Here is a 20815-nt window from a genome sequence, read left to right on the forward strand (position 1 = left end):
ATTCTTCCCCACTCTAATGCTCCAACTGAACTTCAGTAGGTCATCTTGACCATGTCTACCTACGTATCTACCCAAATGCACCAAATTGCTGCCACGTGATTGGCTTATTAGATATTTGCATTGATGAGATGCTAATGTTGTTTGTCCTAAATTGCTCACAAAGCCTATCCTTGTTGTCACAGGGCAAACTCTGGTGCGCATCCTGGACAGGCCGCCAGTCTATCGGGGCTAACGCATAGATGCACGGGATCTTTCACACCTATGGCCAATTAAGAATCACGAATTACCCTAATACCCACGTCTTTGCCTCAAAGACATCATGTCACTCAGATGTACAGCTGCTTTGTCTTGGCTCTTCCTCTTGAGCATTTCAAAGCAATTTGTGCATTCATAATTGCTGAGAGACACGTGCTCTACAGCAGTGGTTTGCCTTAGTATTTTGCACACCAAAGGGCAAGCCACAATTTCAAGGCACCGCTTATATTCATATCAGCAGAAAGTTTCTATTTTTTCACTGCTGAAGTGTCAAAACTTATGCCTCAATCACCTTATGAGACACCTTCAGAGTTCAACAAGTGGTCTTGCTGAACCCTGATTCTTTTGAAGTAGGTATGAAGAGATTGTTTTATGAGGAAACTGTGACTCAATTCTCCAATACCTTAAAAAACAATCCAAGCAAGAAGTGATTAGGCAGAATCAACCCATGCTTTTATTTAATCCATTGCATATAAAAACTTTTTTCATTCTTTTTATTTGTTTTTTACATAAAGTTGTATGATCTACAGTGCTATCCAATAGACTGCAATTAACAAGGAATCCATTAAAATAAAATTTTAATTGTCCTGTGAAACGTCCAGACAAGTTGGCATTCTAAAGACATAACCCAAAATATAATTGTCCCAAAGACCTTTTTTTTCTTCTTTTTTTTGTCTTAAAGTTACAGTTTGTATTCTCCTTTCATACCATAAAAAAATAGAACACATAATGAGAAAAGAACCCACTATTTCCATTGGTCCAGGGCTGTTTAGAATCTACAGTATGTGTGTCAAAATAAGAGTCCATGTTTCAGGACAATGATGCAGTCGCCCAAACCCCTTGAATCCCACCCCATACCCCCACCCCTCCCTTCACTACACAAATATAATAAACCCTTCTCCTGTGCAGGCAGAGAGATGTCAGTGGTTTTGGATATTGCAAGTAATGTGAGTGGTCGTGCGGGCAGAGCATAGATAAGCAACACACCGCCAGTGTTTCAGCCATAATTAATGCAGCAGTGGCTGAACATGCAGATGTGTCTCGAAGCCTCTGTGCTTTGTAGGGCCGTAGTCAAGCAACAGCTATACACTACTGTTGCGCCCCATTCAGTGTTTCTGTAGCTGCGAGACAGCCACGCAGAAGCAGGTGATGCGGCAGCCAAAAAAGCGACTCCCGCATCACGTCTCCTGACAGGCTGAATCACATCTGTGAGTGTAGAGGCAGAGCGTAAAGGAAGTGTGAGCTGTTCAGACCAGGTCTACAGCAAACTCGACTCTGGGGACATCCGGCTGGCTATAGGCCACACATCACTCATGTGGTAAATCTCAGGCTTGCGGTCGAACCGAGTCTCCGCACACGTCTGCACCGACGGCGTATTTTCAAAGCAGCGCCGTAGCTGCGAGACAGAGCAAACCGTGTTTGGCTGTGATTGTGGAAAAGGCAACTTTTCTCAGCAGGAGATCGGGCCGACCCAAGCCAAAAAGATTCACCACTGCAGCAAAAAGAGAACTAGAGAATTCAAAAAATAAAAAGGCTAAAAGTAAATGACGTGTTGAATTTAAGGCACAGCCCATGGGCCAAGGAACAGTTTCTTTTTTTTCTTAAAAAAAACAATTTGGCTTTCCCTCTCTCTTCACTGAGCTACTTCTCAGCTAAGCAACATGTCGATGGATCGTTTTTGTTTTGTTTTTTTCTTTTTTGTTGTTTTTCTTTTTTTTTTACACTGAAATTCATGTGTAAATAAACATTCTCTCAACAAGAGGTACATAATACAGCCACGCCATCACCAAAAGGGATGATAAGAATCAACCATTTACAGCAAACTGCATTATGATAGTAATAACATTAATAATTATATATTATGTACAGCACAATAAATATATGTTTGTAAACAGCGATAAAACCAGAAAATTTTTTATTACAGGTAAGGGCTCTGGGTGAGGATGGGGGGAAAAAAGAAAGAAAAGTATTGGCACAAAATGAAAGATTAAATAAAAAGTTTTAAAATGACACATAATCAAAACGAGCACTCTTTAAAAAGCGGTGTGCAGTACTTCAAGTGGTTTTTTTTTCTTTAAAGAGGTGGATTTTCTTTTAAATATTGTATGTACACTGGGGTTAAAAAGTATATTTGGATATTGTAACCTGCAAGCCTGCGATGTGGTCTATGCTACAGTAAAATATTTACTGTACCATCTTCATAATGCAAAAAAACCAAAAACCAAAAAAAAAAAACACACACACACACACACACACACACACACACACACACACACACACACACAAAGAGGGGGAAAAAAAAGAATCAAGCAATAAATAATAAATTGAGGCGTAAAATATGATAGAAAAAAGTGAAGAGTTTTGGCTGTGATGTAGGGCGACAACGTTCAAGCCTATGTGCGCACGCGTTTTGGCGAGTTTAAATAAAACAATAAATGTAATCATAAACGAATATATGTATCTGTGCAAGAGTATCTGGATATCTGTAGAGGATATCTGACGACTGCACGATGGAGCTGATTGTCTTGTCGAAAACAAAGACAGTAACTGGAGTTAACGTCGTGTAGGCAAAAAAACCCTATAAAAACAAAAATGTGTTCGTGATGAAAAGCACATTTACAACAGGTAAAAGAAAACACAGTGACTGGAAAAAAGCAGCAGTTCTTGATGTGCGTGTCAAATAAGGGCAAGAAAATGAAAAGAAGGACGATAAAAAGCTTTCGTAGCATTTGTATAAAATCACCCTATAATACCATTTCTATTTCTGTATACTTGGAGCACTAAACAAGCTTCTAAAAAAGGTGCTTTTTGTATCAACTACAAAGCATTGCATTGTCTTAGGATGTGTTCAAAAGAACTGCAGGCAACGACAATTAAATTTAAAGGCTTGTAACAATGTAACTGAAGTGTGAAAACCTCGGCTTTCACGCTTCCTTCTCGGTGAAGACGCTCACCAAAAACAATAGTTATTATGAATGAATTCCAAAATTCAAACTGACAGGACAAACCAAATATGAGTACAGTGGCATGGAAATAGTAGTATAAATGCTATTGGAGCAAGTGCAAACAGCTCAGAACACTCAATGTAACCCAGCTGTAAAGATATCCCCTTCAAGAAAAAAAACAAAACAAAAAAACACTGAATATCTACGACACGTTTCTCCCCCATTAGTTTCCAAAAGTGCCCTCGTTTTCTTTATTTCTAACAAAACAGAGCCTAAGATTGCAAAAGTAAATTCTAGAAAATATCTGAATCTTACATACAGTACGATACAAAAAAATTAAAGAGGTCTAGGACAGCGACACAGCCGTTTCGATTTGAGCTTGGTGTCAGTCAGGTTTTCAAGGAAGACTTCCACAGCAGAAATGTGTCTCAAAAAGTTCCCCGGTGTGCTGCAGCTTTCATCTCTGCGGCGCCCCGTCAGGTTTTCTCGACCGGATGACAGCATAACGTGCCTCCTAATTTGTAGCGGGAGGGGGGGGATATGACCTAACCGAGAGGGAGGTTCTCCTTGAACACGCCAACAACTGTCTCTGTAGAGTATGGGCACTTAATAAAACACGGGAACACTGGCAAACCTTCGGGCGAGGCTGAGACGAAGCAGAAAAGGAGGAAAACGTGATGTTACGTACAGTAAGAACAGCACGGAGGAGACTGAACTGCTGGTCCACAAACTTAAGCCTGTAAAAGGGAGGGGGCTGTAAAGGTGAAATAAAGACACACCACTTCAGTACAAATGGGAATGGAAAGGAGTTTTCCTGAGTGCAAAAAAACTTGAAGTAGTACCAGTGGGCGTGTCTGAACAAAGCGGGCAGGGAGGAGTGGCCAAGGTGGGGAGCAGCGCACGCTTTGGAACCAGAAACATGGATGTATAAAAACCACACACAGATTCAACAAAACCCAAAAAATATTCTATAAATAATCATCTGTCATTACTAAGAAGAAGAGTTAATCAGATGCTGTCCATAAACTGCTATGTGTCAGGGGATTTCGCTTTCTCTTCTTCCTCCTCTTCCTCCTCCTCTTCTGCTACCTCTTCCTCGACAACACATGATTGTGAGCAGGGTGTTTCTCCCTCTTCTACTACCTCATCATCATCGTCATCGTCCTCCCCCACCTGTTCGTCCAAAGGTATCTCTGTTGATTCAGAGTCCTGCGTACAGAGTGTTTTAGAATCAGTACAGCTGTTTTCCTCCTCCTCCTCTTCCTCCTCCTCCTCCTCTGGCTGGCTGCCGCTGTCTTTCTCAGTGTCCGACTCCCCGTCCTCCTCCAGGGTGAGCTCGAATTGGAACTTGTCCCCTCCCGGAGGTCGAGTGCTGTCCTCAGGCTCGTCCAACGCAGGGGAGGGACTTTGGGGGATGGTGCTTTGGTACCACTCTCTGTTGTCTTCTAATGTGTCCAGGATGTCCTGGGCATCCGGATGGACCAGGTCAGCCCACGTCTCCCACAAAGGGTGGACGATATAGTCTATGAATCCAACCTACAGAGGACACGCAGGAAAAACAGGACTCTCAGTGTGTGTCTACACAGCACACAAGTACAGTACACTTATCTGCCTGTGTGTGTGTTACCTGGCTCTTTTCTACTGAGGCATTGTGTTTGTCACACATGGGGCTGATCTCCATGCCCCTCTCCCGTTCTCGGTCACCTTGGCTGAAAAACTCTTCCATGATGCGATCCGTCCACTGCCGGTACAGCTGCAGAGGCTTGGTGGGGTTGCTCAAATCTGCACAGTGCACCATGTTCTGGAGAACCTGAATGTGACCGGTAACACAATCTAAAACACAGCGCCAATGTCCCAAAAGACAATATAGACAGCAGCAGGAAATACTACAACAGAGACGTGGATATTAGACAGCCAGTTTTACCTGTATCCTGTCAGAATAGTTATCCAGCAGTAAGACACCAGAGCTGGTCACTTTCTTAGTTTCCACCATTGTTTTCAGATCAGCCAGCAGATTCATGTGCTTGGACATGTCTGTAGCTAGCACCTTATAAAGACCAACAACAAACTGTTACTAGTACTCAGCAAAGAACACTGTCGCTTAATTTGTACGTAATATACTACACAAGGCTTTCTACTCAGCCTTTATTACAAAAGATGAAACTCTTTTCACTTACGATGTCAATGACCATCTTTCGCAGTGATTGTCTTTGTTTTTTGGTCAAGTTTTGGAAGATGTCACAGTTCTCCTCTTGCAGGAGCTTGAAACCGACTGCTAGATGATGGTTCTCTAAGACGGAAGAGTCATTGTACATCAGTGCCAACTCTGAATCTGCAGGGGGGAAACGGTTGGTTAGTTTAGTTTGCAGAAACTTAGCAGGAAGCTGATAAGTCCGCTGGTACACTTCTGTACATCCAACTGGAAATTCTTTTCAAGTTGCTTTTAGGCTAAGCTTAAGTTGATACACGCTGCACGCCACTTTGTAACCCACCCCATCTCTTCCTTTTCATGCTTTGTCCTGTTAAATCAGTGTCTGCAGTCATGCATGCCTGCTCTTGTTCTGTTCTGGAGGTGTTGCTGCTGCTCTCAGTGCCTTGTGCTTTCCACACATGTGCATGTGCCAAAACCATACTGCCAAATACAAATTACCATAGATGGGAACAGCAATTCTAAACTGTGCATTTCAGTTTAATTAGATCCATAAGACAATAAATGTGCAACAATCGCCTATTAGTGCAACAAATTTCTCTAATGGTGTCTTGCTGAATTTTATGTGTGCTGCTATGGATTCCTTGGTGAATGAGCAGCAGAAGAAAGCCCCATCATGTTTACCGCTGAGAGATTTCCCACTCGCGGTCATTTGAAGGACCTCTAGCTGTATTTAGATTTTCCATTAAGATGCATTAGTCTTGGCCACAGTGAAACCGAGCAGCAGAACAGAGAAAGGGGATCCTGCTCCGTTGCTCTCTGGCTGACAGCAGATCATTCTGGTGGCACTTAACAAGGATGACTCACACTGCCTTTACTGCAGGGATTCCCCATTTGGGGCTTATGGTAAGCACTACACATTTTATGTGTGTGCTACGTGTATGCGACTGCATAGTGTGCCTTCTGTTCTGAGGCTGGTGTTAGTAATACTCTTATGCATTTGTGCCCAGTGGATATAAACTGCTTTTGTTTGAGTTTTCCTCTAAACCGCCAAATTAAGGTGATATTTGTGATACTGCTAACCATAAGCAGGTGAGTCAGTTAAAGTGAGATAACAGGGGTTTAGTGTCTAGCTCAGGGATACATTAACAAACACAACAACATGAAGCAGGCATGCAAGTCTGGCATGGTTATAAGCTCAGTTGAGATGCTTCTATCACTACTCTTGGTGTTAGTGAGTCACACAGATTATCTGGCTTTTATTTCTTTAGGTTTTGATAAATCTGTCTTTGTGATGTCTACCCTTCACTCAACAATGGAGATTACTGGAATTTAGCAACCAAAATGCAATGGCCTATAAAAAGAAATAAGACTCTCAGCGTTGATTAGCTACCGCTTGATGTAAACAAGAAAATATTGAGGTCAGCACATATAGTGTGGCTACATTTGTCCTCAGAAGGACGTTTTCCTAAGAATCCTGAATGATGTTGAGTACAGGGATTAGGGCAATTATTGATAGTCTCTTTGAACTCCTCTGCTTTGGAATCACATGTCAAAGCCATCACACGTGCCTGCAAAAAACATGCTGGTAAACACGTGCATGTGTGCAGGCACTAAGTGTTTAAGCCCAACCTGCACATTTTGGAGTTGATGCAAGAATCAATTCAGAGTTTGGATTAATTATGAAATGCGATTTATGAGAGAAATTATATTTATAATGCAGAGTGTGTGCATATGTATGCTTGCTAACGAAGCAGAGGCATCAATGTGCATGTTCTCACCTTTGTGCCAGAGTGTGTGCGTTTGTGAATACTTGGTAATGACACAGTTGCTAACACTCATATTCAGGCTTACTGGTGTTAATGAGGAACTGGTTCGAGACTCCGGGATGGTCCACGTCATGAATTGCACTGGCAAAGATGGCAGCGAGGATCTCAAGGTCTGTGAACACAGCCTGGAAAGAAGAAGAAGCAAGTGTTGAAGGGAGAGCGGAGGGCACTGATGCGAGAGTCAGCTCGCTGGATAAAAATACCCTTTCAAGTTTAGAGCCATTGATTGGACGTGGAGAAGGAGTTTGATTGAAGCTGATTGTGGAAGCATGGCCTACGTGTTTGTGAGTATATGCATGTCAATGCATGTGTACAAGAGTGCTCCATGTCTTTGTGTGTGTGCGTGCACTTGCACCTCACCTCAAGGGCAGGGGTGGATAGCAGCACGTGAGTTGACTGGGTGACGTCAGCAGCATGGATGTTGTTATGATAGGCCACATCGGCATGGTAATGGTCTTCTAAGGTCATCAGGTAGGTTATAAAGGTGTCAAGTGGAATTTTAAAAGTTTTTAACAAGTCTCTCTCCTGCAAATAAGAAATAAAGGGGGGGGGGGTATTACAATTAAGACGATTTGGACAATTTGGGGATTCATCAAGCAGCAAAAGAGCCAGAAAAACAGAAGAAGGAAGTCTTTACCTGGAATATTGTGTACATCATGACTGTCAGTGGTCGATTCCCAGAAAATTCGGAGATTTTAAAAACATTAAGGCCCCATTTATTCACATGCTCCAACTCCTGAAAAAAATCAAAACCCCAAAAAACAATGAGATAAGATCAGAAATAAATTCCCTCAACTATATACATCAAATTGCACACACTGTGCACTATATTTATGTAAACTATGCACACAAACACACCTTAGCAAGTTCATCTTCGGTCTCGGTCTTGACCCCAAATCGAGGGATGTTCGAGTTTGTGAGGCTGGATGAGTGCTGCAGCTTTTTCACCCCACTGATCTGAGACATGGGCTTGTTCTTCTTCTCCTTCTCCTTTTGCGTTTGAGGGGATGGCATCTCGACTTCATGCTGCTTGTCTGGAGAGACACAGTGCAGAAAAAAAAGAACAGAAAAGTGAATACAAAGATTGTCACGATGCAGGAAGGAGGGCGAGTCTATCTACCCGTGTCATCACTCACCCAGGAAGGTGTTGGAGATGAACTCAGAGACTTGGTTCCCAGAGCGGCTCATCTCCGAGAGGTGCGTGAGCTCTCTATTCAACATCCTCTTGAACTGAAAGCGGAGCACACACGTATATGAATAATGGGTTCAGTGTCTCGGAAAAAGGCATAATCACAATTACTTGGTTTTTCAGGTCAGAGGTGTTCAGAGGCACTTAATAATGTCATTTTCAAGTAAAGAACAGAAACTGAAAACATAGTTCAAGTTCCAGAACGTGAAAAAAAAAATCTATGCATGTAAAGAAAACAGATGATTTGATGGCATACACATTCCTAATAGCAACAGTCTTTTGCAGACAGATTTTTAAAATTTCAAGGAACAATACAGTAGTTATTCCCAGAAATTTCACCTTCTCTCACTTTAAAACACACACACACACACACACACACACACACACACACACACACACACACACACACACACACACACACAGATTTAGAGGGCTGCTGCCCTGAAAAAACTGACAGCATTTATTTATTCCTCATTTGCTCTTAGCTCTCCGGTGCCTAATTGAAGTGGCAGGCCCAAATTTAGCTGCAGCTTTGGTTTTGAAAACCAAATTGATTGATGTGGAGGCAAACGCTTTAAATCACTGATGTTCCAAACCACAAAGTTACAAAACAGATATTTAAAAAACCCCTCAATGCATTATTTAATTATGAATGAATTTAATTATGAAATTGTAAAATGCACAGTGTATATCAATGATTTATGTAAAGCCATACTGATCACTTTAAGCAAGCCATAACACCACAGGAGTCTCTTTAGAGCTCAGTCCGATTTAAGAACACCCACAGGCTTTTTTATAATGATGACACCAGAGGCTGCGAGCCACTTGCAGCCATTGTTGCAGAAAAGCGACAAATACAATAATTACAAACATATAAAAATAGCAACATATAAATAAAAATGCAACCTACAAGATTTCCAGATATCTGTATAAAGTAAAATTAAAAGATTATGGACCTAAAAAGGAGAGACCTAAGAGTTGCTGTTTTCTTTGACCTAAGAGGCCACTTGTGCCGTTTAACCTTTGAAACAACCAGAATGGAAATAACGATCCAGAGATTTTGCGAAAACATCTTTGCTCTTGAATCCAAAGTCACCTAAATTATCATTTTTTTCTGTGAATTACACCCAGGCAGCACCATGCGAGTACAACATTGGCTCTTCACATCAAATGCATCAAAATGGAAAACGGACCCAGAAATCTCACACCAATGCAGCAACAGTTTGAGGAGATGTATGACGTGCTTCGTATATCTCAACTGGTCTGAGGGATGAAAGTTACAAAAAAACCACGTCCTCTCGATGAAAATTAATTTAAGCAATCACGTCAAACTAGGTGTGAAGCATATGAATATATAAAAAAACTACACTAATATAAGAAGGGATCTTACCTGTATGTATCCCCAGGACACAGAGAGCAAATAATTTGCTTCAGGCATTTTGACAAATCAAGCAAACCGATCCAGAAGCAGAAAAGGTGCAGGTTTATAGTCCGGTATACTGCTCAGTCAATGAAAACACTAGACAGCTAGTAAAACAAAGGCAGTTCCCGCCAGTTAAAAGACCTCAACCTGAGGAGCCCGCAGAGCTCAATTCCAAGTAAATCAGCTGTGCAGAGTCCGTAAGTGAAGCATTGCGTTCTTGCCCTGCAAATAACCAAAGAACCAAGCCGAAGAAAAACAGATTCTGACAGAGAAGCGGAAGAAACGTGTCTCCCCAAAGATCCGATGCGAGCATATTGTGACCACACACGGTGACACAGATTGGCATGTGAACACACAGAGTCAGGCACAGGGATGCACTGCTGAGTCTGTGAATAATTGATGATGGTGCGGATGCTTAGTAGATGCCAAAGCACCAGGACAGCAAAATTTTTCTCTCAGCAGCTCCCAAACAGGACTGCCTGGCTGCTTCTGTATGTGTGACACAAGCTCCCATGTGAAGCGCACAGGCTGCCTCCCTCACACGGTCGTACGACGGCAGCGAATCAGGGCCCGGATATGAAAGAAGTGTGAGCTCATCATCATCTCTGATTGGTTTGGATTGGAACAGACCTGAGACTGCCTGCTGTTTGATTGGCTGGGACTGAGGTCAGTGGAAAAATCTACCCCTTCCCTTTCCTTTAATTCCTGCGGTGCAAGGGGGATGTTAGTTTGCGTATGCATGTGTGTGTGTACAGTACACACCTACATTTGTGTGTATGCAAAACATGTTCATATAAGATGCATGGCCAACTGTTCTAACCTTCTGCACAGCTTGATATACAAGTGCAGGTCACCTCATCCAACATGATATAATATTTAAAAAAAGGTCACCTTCCACCCCGGTATTCAAGCGAGGTGAGTCACAGCAGCATCACTGATGAGATGATGTAAACACACACACAAAAAAACCCCATCATTAGTCTTACAATAAGAATGAGCGTCACAGTTATCTGAAGTGGGCTCAATAGGACAGAAACTAAAAGTGCTGCAGCCACACAGGCTGCTCCGTGTGCGTGTCAGCAAGCTCGGGAGGTCGTCGCTTTAATCGAAGGCAAAAGATGAAACCGTATTCAGGCTGGAGTTTTTTGTTTTTCTTTCTGAAGCAGCACCAAGCGACAAACACCTCCAAAGTGAGTATATCCACCTGATGCTTTATGAGTGCATTTCATGTCTCCAGCAGTCATTTTTTAATGTTGACATCCAGCATTATTGAATTATCCGCCGATAATCTCAAGTCTTAAATTTGAAATTTTACAGGAAAACCCACGTTGAGTCAGCTCGCCAACGATGTCCCAGTGAAAAAAAAGGGCATTGACAGAGAGCTGTTTGCAGTTTGCTGCAATTCAAATGTACAGGGCATCTGAATCTTGTCCTACCAAAATGAGTGATATTAGATGTGTAAGCTCAAATAATTACTGGACTGCTTCTTGTAATTGCAGGTGTGGAAAATTCTGAACTGTGATACTATTCTTAGGATCTGGACAGGGGGTATTTCTAAGAAAAGCAGAACCAAACTTTGGTGAAAAACATGTTTACTTTGGACTTTGGTTTATTTAAAGAAATGTCTTAGTATAAACACTTGTGTATGCTCTTCAAATTACCTGTTGAGGTACTGGTCCAAAAACATTTCCAATCAATGTTCAGAGTTCAGACAGCGTGCAAGTTTTGATATTACAGCTTTACTGATAAATATTGCAGTGATGATGATGATGATGATGGATCATTTTTCTAATCATCACCACCATCTAACTTACCCCACCCCATAAACCAGGGGTGTCTGACACATGGTCCTATCCTTATTAGGGTTGTGGGGGTGGTTGGAGCCTATCCCAGCTACCATAGGGCGAGAGGCAGGGTACACCCTGGACAGATGGCCAGTCTGTTGCAGGGCAGGGAATGTACAATGAAGAGATAAAACTTGAGAGAAGAGCATGTTTGCCCCTGAAAAAAGGGCGGCATCAAACATCTGGGAGATGAGGGGAAAAAAGGCCCAGCATTTTATTAATTTCTATCGGCTGGCACCACATGTAAAACAGTGGAACACAACCGCACGGTAATTAACGCGTAATCCATGACACACAAGCATAAATGTCGGGGATGATGTCGGCCGCTAACATAGCTAACGTCGAAAGGACTGCAAAGGCTGCCTGCAAAAGGCCTTAGTAATGCTGATGAGCATTAATAAACAGAATATAAAATTACAATTGTCAAAGTTAAAAAGATTATTCCAGATCTTTATATGGTTCATATAAACTTCTTTTTAAAAATTTGAATCTTTAAAAAACAGTGAAAATTTGAACCATAATCAGGTTATTGAAACTTGCGCACACCCACACAAAACATCCACAGCCCCTGCGTTTCTTTAGATTTAGAGTCTGTTCTTTCTTTTTCATGTTGTGTATGTAAACGCACATGTGTGCATGCATGTGTCGAGTGTTTACATTGATTGAAAAGGGACCAAATCTGTCTCTGATTACTTTACGCCCCACTTCCACAGCCTGTTTGGCACTGTGAGTAATTTACAGCTACACTGGAACAGATGAGCCCACCGGCTCGCTGAGATCCAGTCGCTTTGATTGACTCACAGCCAAGCAGGCCAGCACAGGCCCAACACACACGCACATGTGTGCACGCACAACACATGGTCTCCTCTCAGGTGGACAGTTTAAACAACGCCCGCTTACACCTCACTAATCCACACAAACTCCCACTCGCTGTCACGCAAACACACACAAAGCAATAGCTTAGCCAAGAGGTGTGAACTCAAACTATTGGGTAAAAATTGGAAAGTGTCACACCGAGCATAGATGTGTGTTGTGACCAAAAATATCTGTTCCTGCTGTGTATATATAGCTCGCAACACCTCCAGATCAATTTATTTTTTTCGTTTCTCACATTCTGCATTTATTCGGGCAGCAGACACCCCCTCTCCGCAGAGGGAGCAGGAACACTTTAATTGTTGTCAGTGTTATAGATGAAATGGGTCTGTCACCCATTCATGACATACAGAAGACACCAAGGAGGAAATCCATATGTAGGAAGGCTACAAACAGGTAATGGTAAGACTGGTTGGTGGTTCGATCCCCCGGCTCCTCCAATCCACACATAAAAATGTGTCACAGGGCCAATACATAGTGCATGACTGTTAGGAAAAGGGCTGTACCACACAAATACTAGTCCATGTACCATTTATAGCACAAAGTATACCTATGAAAACTAAGATCAGCAGCAAGATGCAAAAGCAAAGAGAACTAGCCACTAATTCAGCCACTGAAGAATGAGTCTGAACCGCATCGCATGTGTAAGCCCTCCTCGCTGAACTAGATCCAACTTTTAGGGACAAGACAGTTTGAATTCTTAAGGGAAGCTACATGTTATTCAGAAAAAGCAGAAACCTCTCCTCGCACAGATCTGAGATCAGTGATGTGAGGCTGCTAAACTAGGTGTTTCCTAAGGAACCTCTTGCTCTTTCTTGAAATGAGCTGCTAAGAAACACTAATAGTGAAATATCAAAAGAATAATACTTTTAATCATTTAAAAGTATCCCTGCAACAAGTGGAGGAGATATAATCAGTTACTGGTTATACTTGCACATATTGTCTGTTGGCCTCATTATTTGAAACTTTGGCCACATTTAATAGCAGCACCTGCCATTATAGCAGTGTACATATATAACAGGAAAAGCATAATTTAGCACAGGTCCATATTACAGACTTTGGTATTTACTTTACCTGCTGCAACAATTAGAGAGTCATTATGAAAACAGAAGATATCCACCAACACCCACTGGCTGCTGCTGATTTGCAAAAGACAGGGAAGCTCAACCTTACAGGTTTAGGTTAAAAAGAGAAGTGACACGATCCAGATTCTTGTTCAGGTGTGGCACCAGTCGCACTGCAAGTGAATCAGACTTACTAAAACGGTGATGCCAGAAAAACAGAAAGAAAGTTTTAATGAGTCACTTGCCATATGCCAGGAGATCCGCAGATGAGATCACGACACAACCAAAATACACAAGTCTTAACTCCTTCCCACATAAAAAGACATTTGATCACCTCCCCAGTACCCTTAATGACGAGTTCTGAGACCTCAATAAACATCAATAAAGACAATTTTTGACGACCATCAGAATAGGTTCTAGGTTTTTCCAAGGGACGCCCTAGTAAGTTGTATACAAAAAGATCACAATCACTAACTTCTGATTCACACCTTGTCATTTTGTTCTGGAAGAAACCACTCAGTTCAGAAAAGAGTAACAACAGTTGCCCATAGTAGGAGTCCAAAAGGGGGAAAGAGTTCTTGCCTTTAGTAAAAAGGACACCTTCGAACCTGAACATCCAAGCATGACACCCTGATATTTCAAATGAGAAAACAGCCAACGCTAATCAGACTTGACTAGTGCACATCGATCTTACAGAAGAGCAAAAGAATCCTCGAAATACTTAATCACACACAAAGGAAAAATATCTAACCACGGGAGTATCCTGAACTTGAACCCACAGAGAACCAACAAGTGTCACCTCAGAGACCTATACGAGATTACAGCAAAGCGTCTAATAGACACGCTGTCTGTTAGACGTGTGTCAATTTCACACTTTGCCTCTGCAAAAGGGTGAAATAGACACACATGCAGAAGTTGAATTACCAGCAGGGGGAGATAATAATAATAATAATAATAATAATAATAATAATAATAATTTAAAAAAAGCCAAGAAGTCAGTAGTGAGTAAAAAAACATGTGAAGTACATTTCAGGGTCCTTAATCAGTAGAATCGATTAAGCTAGGTGGCTAATATGTACATATTGTCCGTGTAACTGTGTTAATAATGTCTAAGAGTCAAAGCTGGAAATGGACAAGCTATGCCAGTGGCTCAGCGATTCTATTACAGGTTTTGCCGTGATACTGGGTTGCAGAGACATGTGCACTTTTAATGTCAAAGAAGGTGTTACAACTGCAAACGACTTGTTTCATTTGGTGTACAATGGGTGTGTGTGCTGTGTGTGTTTTTAGCTACTGTGTGAAAGTGCATTAAGTAGAATGGCAGTACGAATGTCCTGGAGGGCAAACTGACCTTGCCTAACCTACTGTTACAGCAGCCTCTAAGCCTAACAGAGTAACCTTGGGAATAGTGATATTCCGAGGTGACGTGCAGTATTTCACCAGAATATATTGTGACCTGATTTGAGGGCAGAGATGATGAATGGGAACCCACAAGGAACTGTACTTTATGGGCGGTGAGTTTTAACAATGGTCCCAAACACTGAGAGAAGTGATTTTTCCGTAATTTTATTCCATTTTCCTCAAATGAATTCAATCTTTTTTTTTTTTGGTTTCTTTTATTTATCTCGACGATGAGCTGAGGATACCTTTAAACACCGATGTTAAAGTCTGCGGGCTCCACACATAAAGTAATGGCCATGTGTGGGAGATGTAGCGACTGTATTACATGTGATGTCTTTGTCTGTACGTGTGTGAGTGTGTATGTGTGCATTGCTGGAGTGAGATAGCAGGGCGGCTGAGCCTGTGGCTGTTGCCATGACGACCAAAGATAGCTGTGCTGATAAAAGAGAGCATGTTACAGTTTTTCTTTTACCTCTCTCTCTCTCTCTCTCTCTCTCTCTCTCTCTCTCTCTCTCTCTTTTTAAAGAAGTGATTTTTTAAAATTTAAATGAGGTAGATGTGCAGCGTGATGTGTGTGATCGCACTAACATCAGAGGTGAACCTGTGCTTTTTGTTTGATTCCTTTGTCTGTCTCTCCTCTTGGTTCGTCCCACCTCGTGTGACATCACAGTGTGTGACATCACCACAGCCCAGAGCTGATCAGCATTCAGAGCAGCACACTAACACTCTCACACACACGGACACACACACGCAGTGGAAGCGACTGAGCATGCTCATACCAAAACTCCTCGCTTGCATGACGATGCTATCGCTAACATATATAAATGGTAAATGGTAAATGGCCTGCATTTGTATAGCGCTTTTCTAGTCCATAGGACCCCAAAGCGCTTTACACTACATTCAGTCATTCACCCATTCACACACACATTCACACACTGGCGATATAGACCATACAACATAAACAGACCAATGTGCGGTGCAATGACTGACGAGTATTAAGAAAGACATTAAACCACATAATCAAGCAGCACATAGATCAACCACACACACAAAAACAAACAAAATGTGGAAGAATCAAGTTTCTACAGTGCTGCTTTTACAGTGGGTTCATAACGAGTCATTATTAGGGATGAGGAGGTCTAAAGACAATGGAATTATGTTTAAAATCAACTACATCGACAGCCTGTGATACAATGGATCTCACTATTGTTTGTTAGTTTGCTAATGCAGTGCTAAAAGTGACATAAGCTTTGTCCAAGAAAAAAACCAAGCCATTACGGCATTTAAACTTATACAAGAGTTTTGTATAAGATGAGTAAAATGACTGTATTTTTACATTTCTTTTTCTTTTAGATGGACGTGTAAAAACACAGGCGTGGGTTAGCAACATGACAACTCCCATGAAAGTGTGCTGCACAATTTCTTTTTAAAAGATATATAAAGTTAATCATTGAACGCAGTTCTGTTAAGCAGTCAAGCTTCATTTAGTAGTTTAGCTTCTTAGCACTTTCAATCTGCAGGAAACTCTGTATATACTGTAAATATTTGTAAAAGTGCAACTTCAAGTAGAGTTTAGCACATACAGTGTACTGCATGTCCCACACAGCATCAGCACTACACTATATTTTGCTCAAACGCCACAAAATTAAAACAAAGCAGACAAACACTAAGGTGAAACCCAGGAAGCAACTTCCACATTACAGAGACAGAGAATACTTATAACATATACTGCCATGAATTTAAAAAAAAAAACCCACAACAACAACTTTTTAGCTATTCTTACCTTGTTTGAAGCCATCTCACTGACTGAGTGTCTCGTCTGCAGCGTCTCCAGCTGGTCCAGGCACCAGTCCAGCTCCTCCAGGGTCTCAGTGGCCAGTTTCTGGTAGGCCTCCTCTGCAGGGGCAAGACAGGAGGGCAGGGGATCAGTAAGGACCCGCTTCAGAGGGCTAGTGGACGGTCCAGGCCCGGGGTCTCCCACCCCACAAACAGCTAAGCTGGGATACCCCGAGTAGACACATGGGTGACTCTTCATACTGGACAGGTGAGCCAGCTGAGGGGGTAGGGGTGGGGGGCGTGGGAGCAGGGCCTTTATGTCCCGTATCCTAACCCGCAGATGAGCAGAGGTCAGCTGTAGCCAAGCTCATTGATTCCCCATGGAGAAAAGAAACCTTCACCGCAGTCCCACAGTTCCCGGCTTCTTCCTTTTAAGTCAGATACAATCCCTGGGAGTATGGCTGTGAGAGATGGATGGCAAACAGCCACCCCGAGTCAATTCAGTGTGTCCAGATGCTCGTTAACAGTAAGGAAACATCGGCAGAGAATAGAGACGTAAACCACAGAGCAAAGAGAGCAACAGCAGAAAAACAGACTTCCTCACTATCACCCATACACAGCACACATATTCTACTCAGTGATCTGGGTGTATAGGGTTTACTGTATGATTCATAAGAGAAGTATAATTCCAGTCATGTAGCAAGATGAACAACAGTCTGCTTAGCAGGCCCATGTCTGCCATAGGAGGGATGGAGCGAAGACGGGGATCAGGGAAAAGAGGATCCAGTGAGAGGCTCAGAACCAGGCAAGATCCATGTCACTATTGTCCAGGGTGGAACAAACACAAGATCGTTCACAGCAACTTGACATGGTTAAGAAATACATCTCACAGACACACACACATACAAAAACACGGACACCAACAGACGCACACATGCATACACATGCACACTCACACCAGACAAAATGCTAACCATAACACATCATGATTTTGTCTCCATAGCCTCTCTGCCAATGAAAACATCCATGGTATCCGGGAAGCAAAGGGTATAATCCAGTGCTGTGTGTGTACGCTGGACAGTGTTTCCTATGGATGCTGTGTGTGTGTGTGTGTGTGTGTATATAGGGGGTGGGCTGCTGTTGCTTCAGCGTCCCTGGTAGCCAAACGTGCTGCTCTCCCCAAGCTGTACCTAAAGCCTGAGAGGACCGCACTGTGGATGGGGAAGGGAGATCATCAAAACATGGACTGGACTGCTGGAAGTGAGAAGCCAGAGCTGGGAGCTCCCTATACTGAGTGTGCATGCATGCCAATATGTGCTCAGCATACAAATACACCAAAAGAGAGAGGTAAACAAATAGATGGCAGACCATATGGTGAAGATGGCAGCGGTTTAGCGTGATGAGCCCGACATCGCAGTGCCACGGTATCCTTTTCTTTTCGTTTGAGATCAAAGACATGCACCTCTCAAAGTCAGCCTATGTTAGCAGAAAATGTCACCTTGTCAGAAGCCAATTAATATTGATGCCTTAACTAATTTAGGAAAGCACACAGGGGTTTAATGCAATGTGATCTGTGATGTGTGGTCACTAAAGCCATAATTCAGTTACACAGACAAGGCAGCGGCAGATTAAAACACACGAGGACTACATTTAGTTTCGTGATGCCATATCAACTTAGCATTTGTAGGAAGTGTTTAAAGTGCCTTAAAGCCTTTGGGAAACACTGCTCTGTCTTCATATTGACTTTACTGATGTAAATGTGTACAGTTAAGTTTTCAAGTTCATAGCTCTCGATTGCACAAGTAGGACAAGATAAGTAAATTTTATTAATATCTCATGCTTTATATTTGGAAGAGATGCACACTAATTTTGTTACCATATGGGTCTTTTTTGTTCACAACAATGCCTTTCTATGACCTCATACTCTGAACCCCTATCCCGCTTCATTGTCTTTGACAAATCTTTCCCACCCTGCTTCCATTAGTCCCCTTCCTCTCCCACACTTCTCCACTGATCATCCTTCCCCTCTTTGTCTCTCTCTCTCTCTCTCTCTCTCTTGCTCCTATTTTTTGTCTCTCGCTTCGCTTCCCCTCAGTCTCCTTTTCTCTCTCGGTGTCTCTCTCCCTGGTGTGGTGTCAGTGGCTGGGGTGCTACTCTTTCTGACAGCAACTGCACTGACGTCAATGACATTCTTCTCATGCTTAGTGCGACATCAGACACCGGCGCTCAGAGAGGCCACTCTGCCGCACAGACGCAGGGCTGCAGCCAAACTATGTACCGGAACAGCTTGACAGTGAAGTTGGAGTGGGAGACGATGAGAAGAAGAGAGAGGAAGAGGAGCAGCAAGGAGGAAAAGGAAGGAGAACGCAGAGCTCGGGAGGAAGGACAGCTCTTGTGACACTGAGTTTAGCATCAGCTTTGAAAATAGCTTCTGGCCGCATCGCGTGCAATAAAAAAAGGAAAAAGAATGAATGTAACCAAAAACATAATTCTACTGTGTTGAATACTGAATGCGAGTGACACGTGCATCTCTTTAAACTCACCTCAGTGCCTAAATGTTTAAAAAGCTGCCATAACCGTTTGAATCAATTATGCAAATTACTGCCTGCCTGCATTGCTTGAAACTTGAAATCGTTGTCTGTCTCTCCCTCTTTACTTTAACCAGCAACTATTCTCATCCACAACAGGTAAAAGGTCAAAGAACTATTAGTGCATCTTTCCGATAACAGAAGAAAAAAAAAAACTGCTCTGGCAAGCAGGGGCAGGAAGCTAAAGATGGAAAGACAAGCAGAGGAAGGGGCAAAGAGCCCTACATGCAATCTCACTTTTATTGACCAGCATCTTCTCCTTGACTGATTTACCAACTTAATTTTAATTATACTCCCTTTATTGTCTTTCTCTGCAATGCGACTTGTTGCAGGCTCAATAAGCCTTTGCGTTACAAGTATCAGTCAATAGTCTCAAATAATTATGCTCATGACTCACAGCTGTCACCAGTTTATGGCAGGGCTGTGCACCAGATTATTTTCTAAATATAGCACGATGTCAGTGGTTCTTAATATATAAGCAGGTTGGTAAGTCTTGAGATTTCGATTTTAACATCTGTAAGGATTGCCCACAAATACAAGAGTAAGCAAAAATTTGGCACCCTTAATAAATGACTATTATAAATATATAGAATAATATATAGTTTTGTCCTTTTATTGAGCATATCTATGTCCATGTGTTTGTGCGTGCACGCTCATGATCATTTTACCGAGCAATGCACAGTGAAATTATTTATTAATGGTGAAGGTTATTTGGTCTTTCCTGCAAACACAAGCTGGGTTGCAGCCATTGACACTGCTAAAAAGCAAAGTGACTGTCAAGGGCAAGTCTATTCTAGCCAGCTAACACTGTCTGTGCCATGTCTTCCTCACAACAAAAACACTTAAAGCAGACCAGACAATCTGTGCAGTACAGGGTATCTGTCCAATGTGTTCAACACATTAGGTTATCCAAGACAAGTATTACTATATATATACACACACACACAACCTATTAATCTGTTATGGGAACAGTGATCTGTCTGTTGCTACAGCCCCATGAGTGCTTCTTAGAATAGAGACGTGTTACCAAATAAAAACAAACACTTCACCATACTATCGGACAGTCTAATTATTGTTGCTGTGAACCACTTCTCTGTGAAATATACAGTTCATATTTATATTCTGGCTCATGGGTTTGTTTGTTTGTTTGGACTTATTGCACAACTTTTTGTGTGCTTGACAGCCCTTCATTGTTATCATATTTATCATCTTAAAACTGATAAAAGACATCATGATAATGATAGCGCTTCCGTTTTGTTACTATAAACTATTTAATCCCAGTTTCAGTTATGGATGAGACTACTCTGGTAAGGCTCTCCTTTTAGTTCTACTCAGAATTGATCACCAGCTTTTAGACAATGAATGAGCCATTTATTACATATTTTAAGTTATTATCTGTATTTCACTATCGTTGCTTATCATCTGCTTCCGCACTAGAGATCCCTGTGTGCCAAAGTGAGGTAAATACTGCTTTACAAA

At 42.1% G+C, this 20815-nt stretch overlaps 1 protein-coding gene and 1 long non-coding RNA gene across 8 annotated transcripts in view; one reads left to right on the top strand and one right to left on the bottom strand.

Annotated features, from left to right (window-relative positions):
* Positions 1 to 1126: 1126 nt before the first annotated feature.
* pde4d (phosphodiesterase 4D, cAMP-specific) overlaps positions 1127 to 20815 on the bottom strand; it is a 221777-nt gene continuing 202088 nt past the window's right edge. For all 7 annotated transcript variants that reach the window (XM_086314649.1, XM_086314648.1, XM_086314650.1 and 4 more), the window contains 10 exons: positions 16756 to 16868; positions 8315 to 8408; positions 8037 to 8212; positions 7816 to 7914; positions 7539 to 7703; positions 7204 to 7303; positions 5378 to 5532; positions 5125 to 5247; positions 4828 to 5010; positions 1127 to 4736 (listed from right to left, as the gene is read on the bottom strand). In XM_086314649.1, the coding sequence (XP_086170775.1) occupies positions 4230 to 4736; positions 4828 to 5010; positions 5125 to 5247; positions 5378 to 5532; positions 7204 to 7303; positions 7539 to 7703; positions 7816 to 7914; positions 8037 to 8212; positions 8315 to 8408; positions 16756 to 16868 (1715 nt within the window). In that variant the 3' untranslated portion in view covers positions 1127 to 4229. The remainder of the gene's footprint in view (positions 4737 to 4827; positions 5011 to 5124; positions 5248 to 5377; positions 5533 to 7203; positions 7304 to 7538; positions 7704 to 7815; positions 7915 to 8036; positions 8213 to 8314; positions 8409 to 16755; positions 16869 to 20815) is intronic.
* On the top strand, positions 10787 to 20638 carry LOC147317564 (uncharacterized). Its single transcript, XR_015131856.1, has 3 exons — positions 10787 to 10980; positions 16798 to 17016; positions 17875 to 20638. It is a non-coding gene; the product is annotated as an uncharacterized LOC147317564 (long non-coding RNA).

This window comes from Aulonocara sp. 'chitande type north' Nkhata Bay, linkage group LG12 (genome assembly GCF_057382095.1).
Source record: "Aulonocara sp. 'chitande type north' Nkhata Bay isolate Kocher_YH1m ecotype deep benthic linkage group LG12, A_spYH_male_GT1.1, whole genome shotgun sequence".
Lineage (NCBI taxonomy): Eukaryota > Metazoa > Chordata > Actinopteri > Cichliformes > Cichlidae > Aulonocara > Aulonocara sp. 'chitande type north' Nkhata Bay.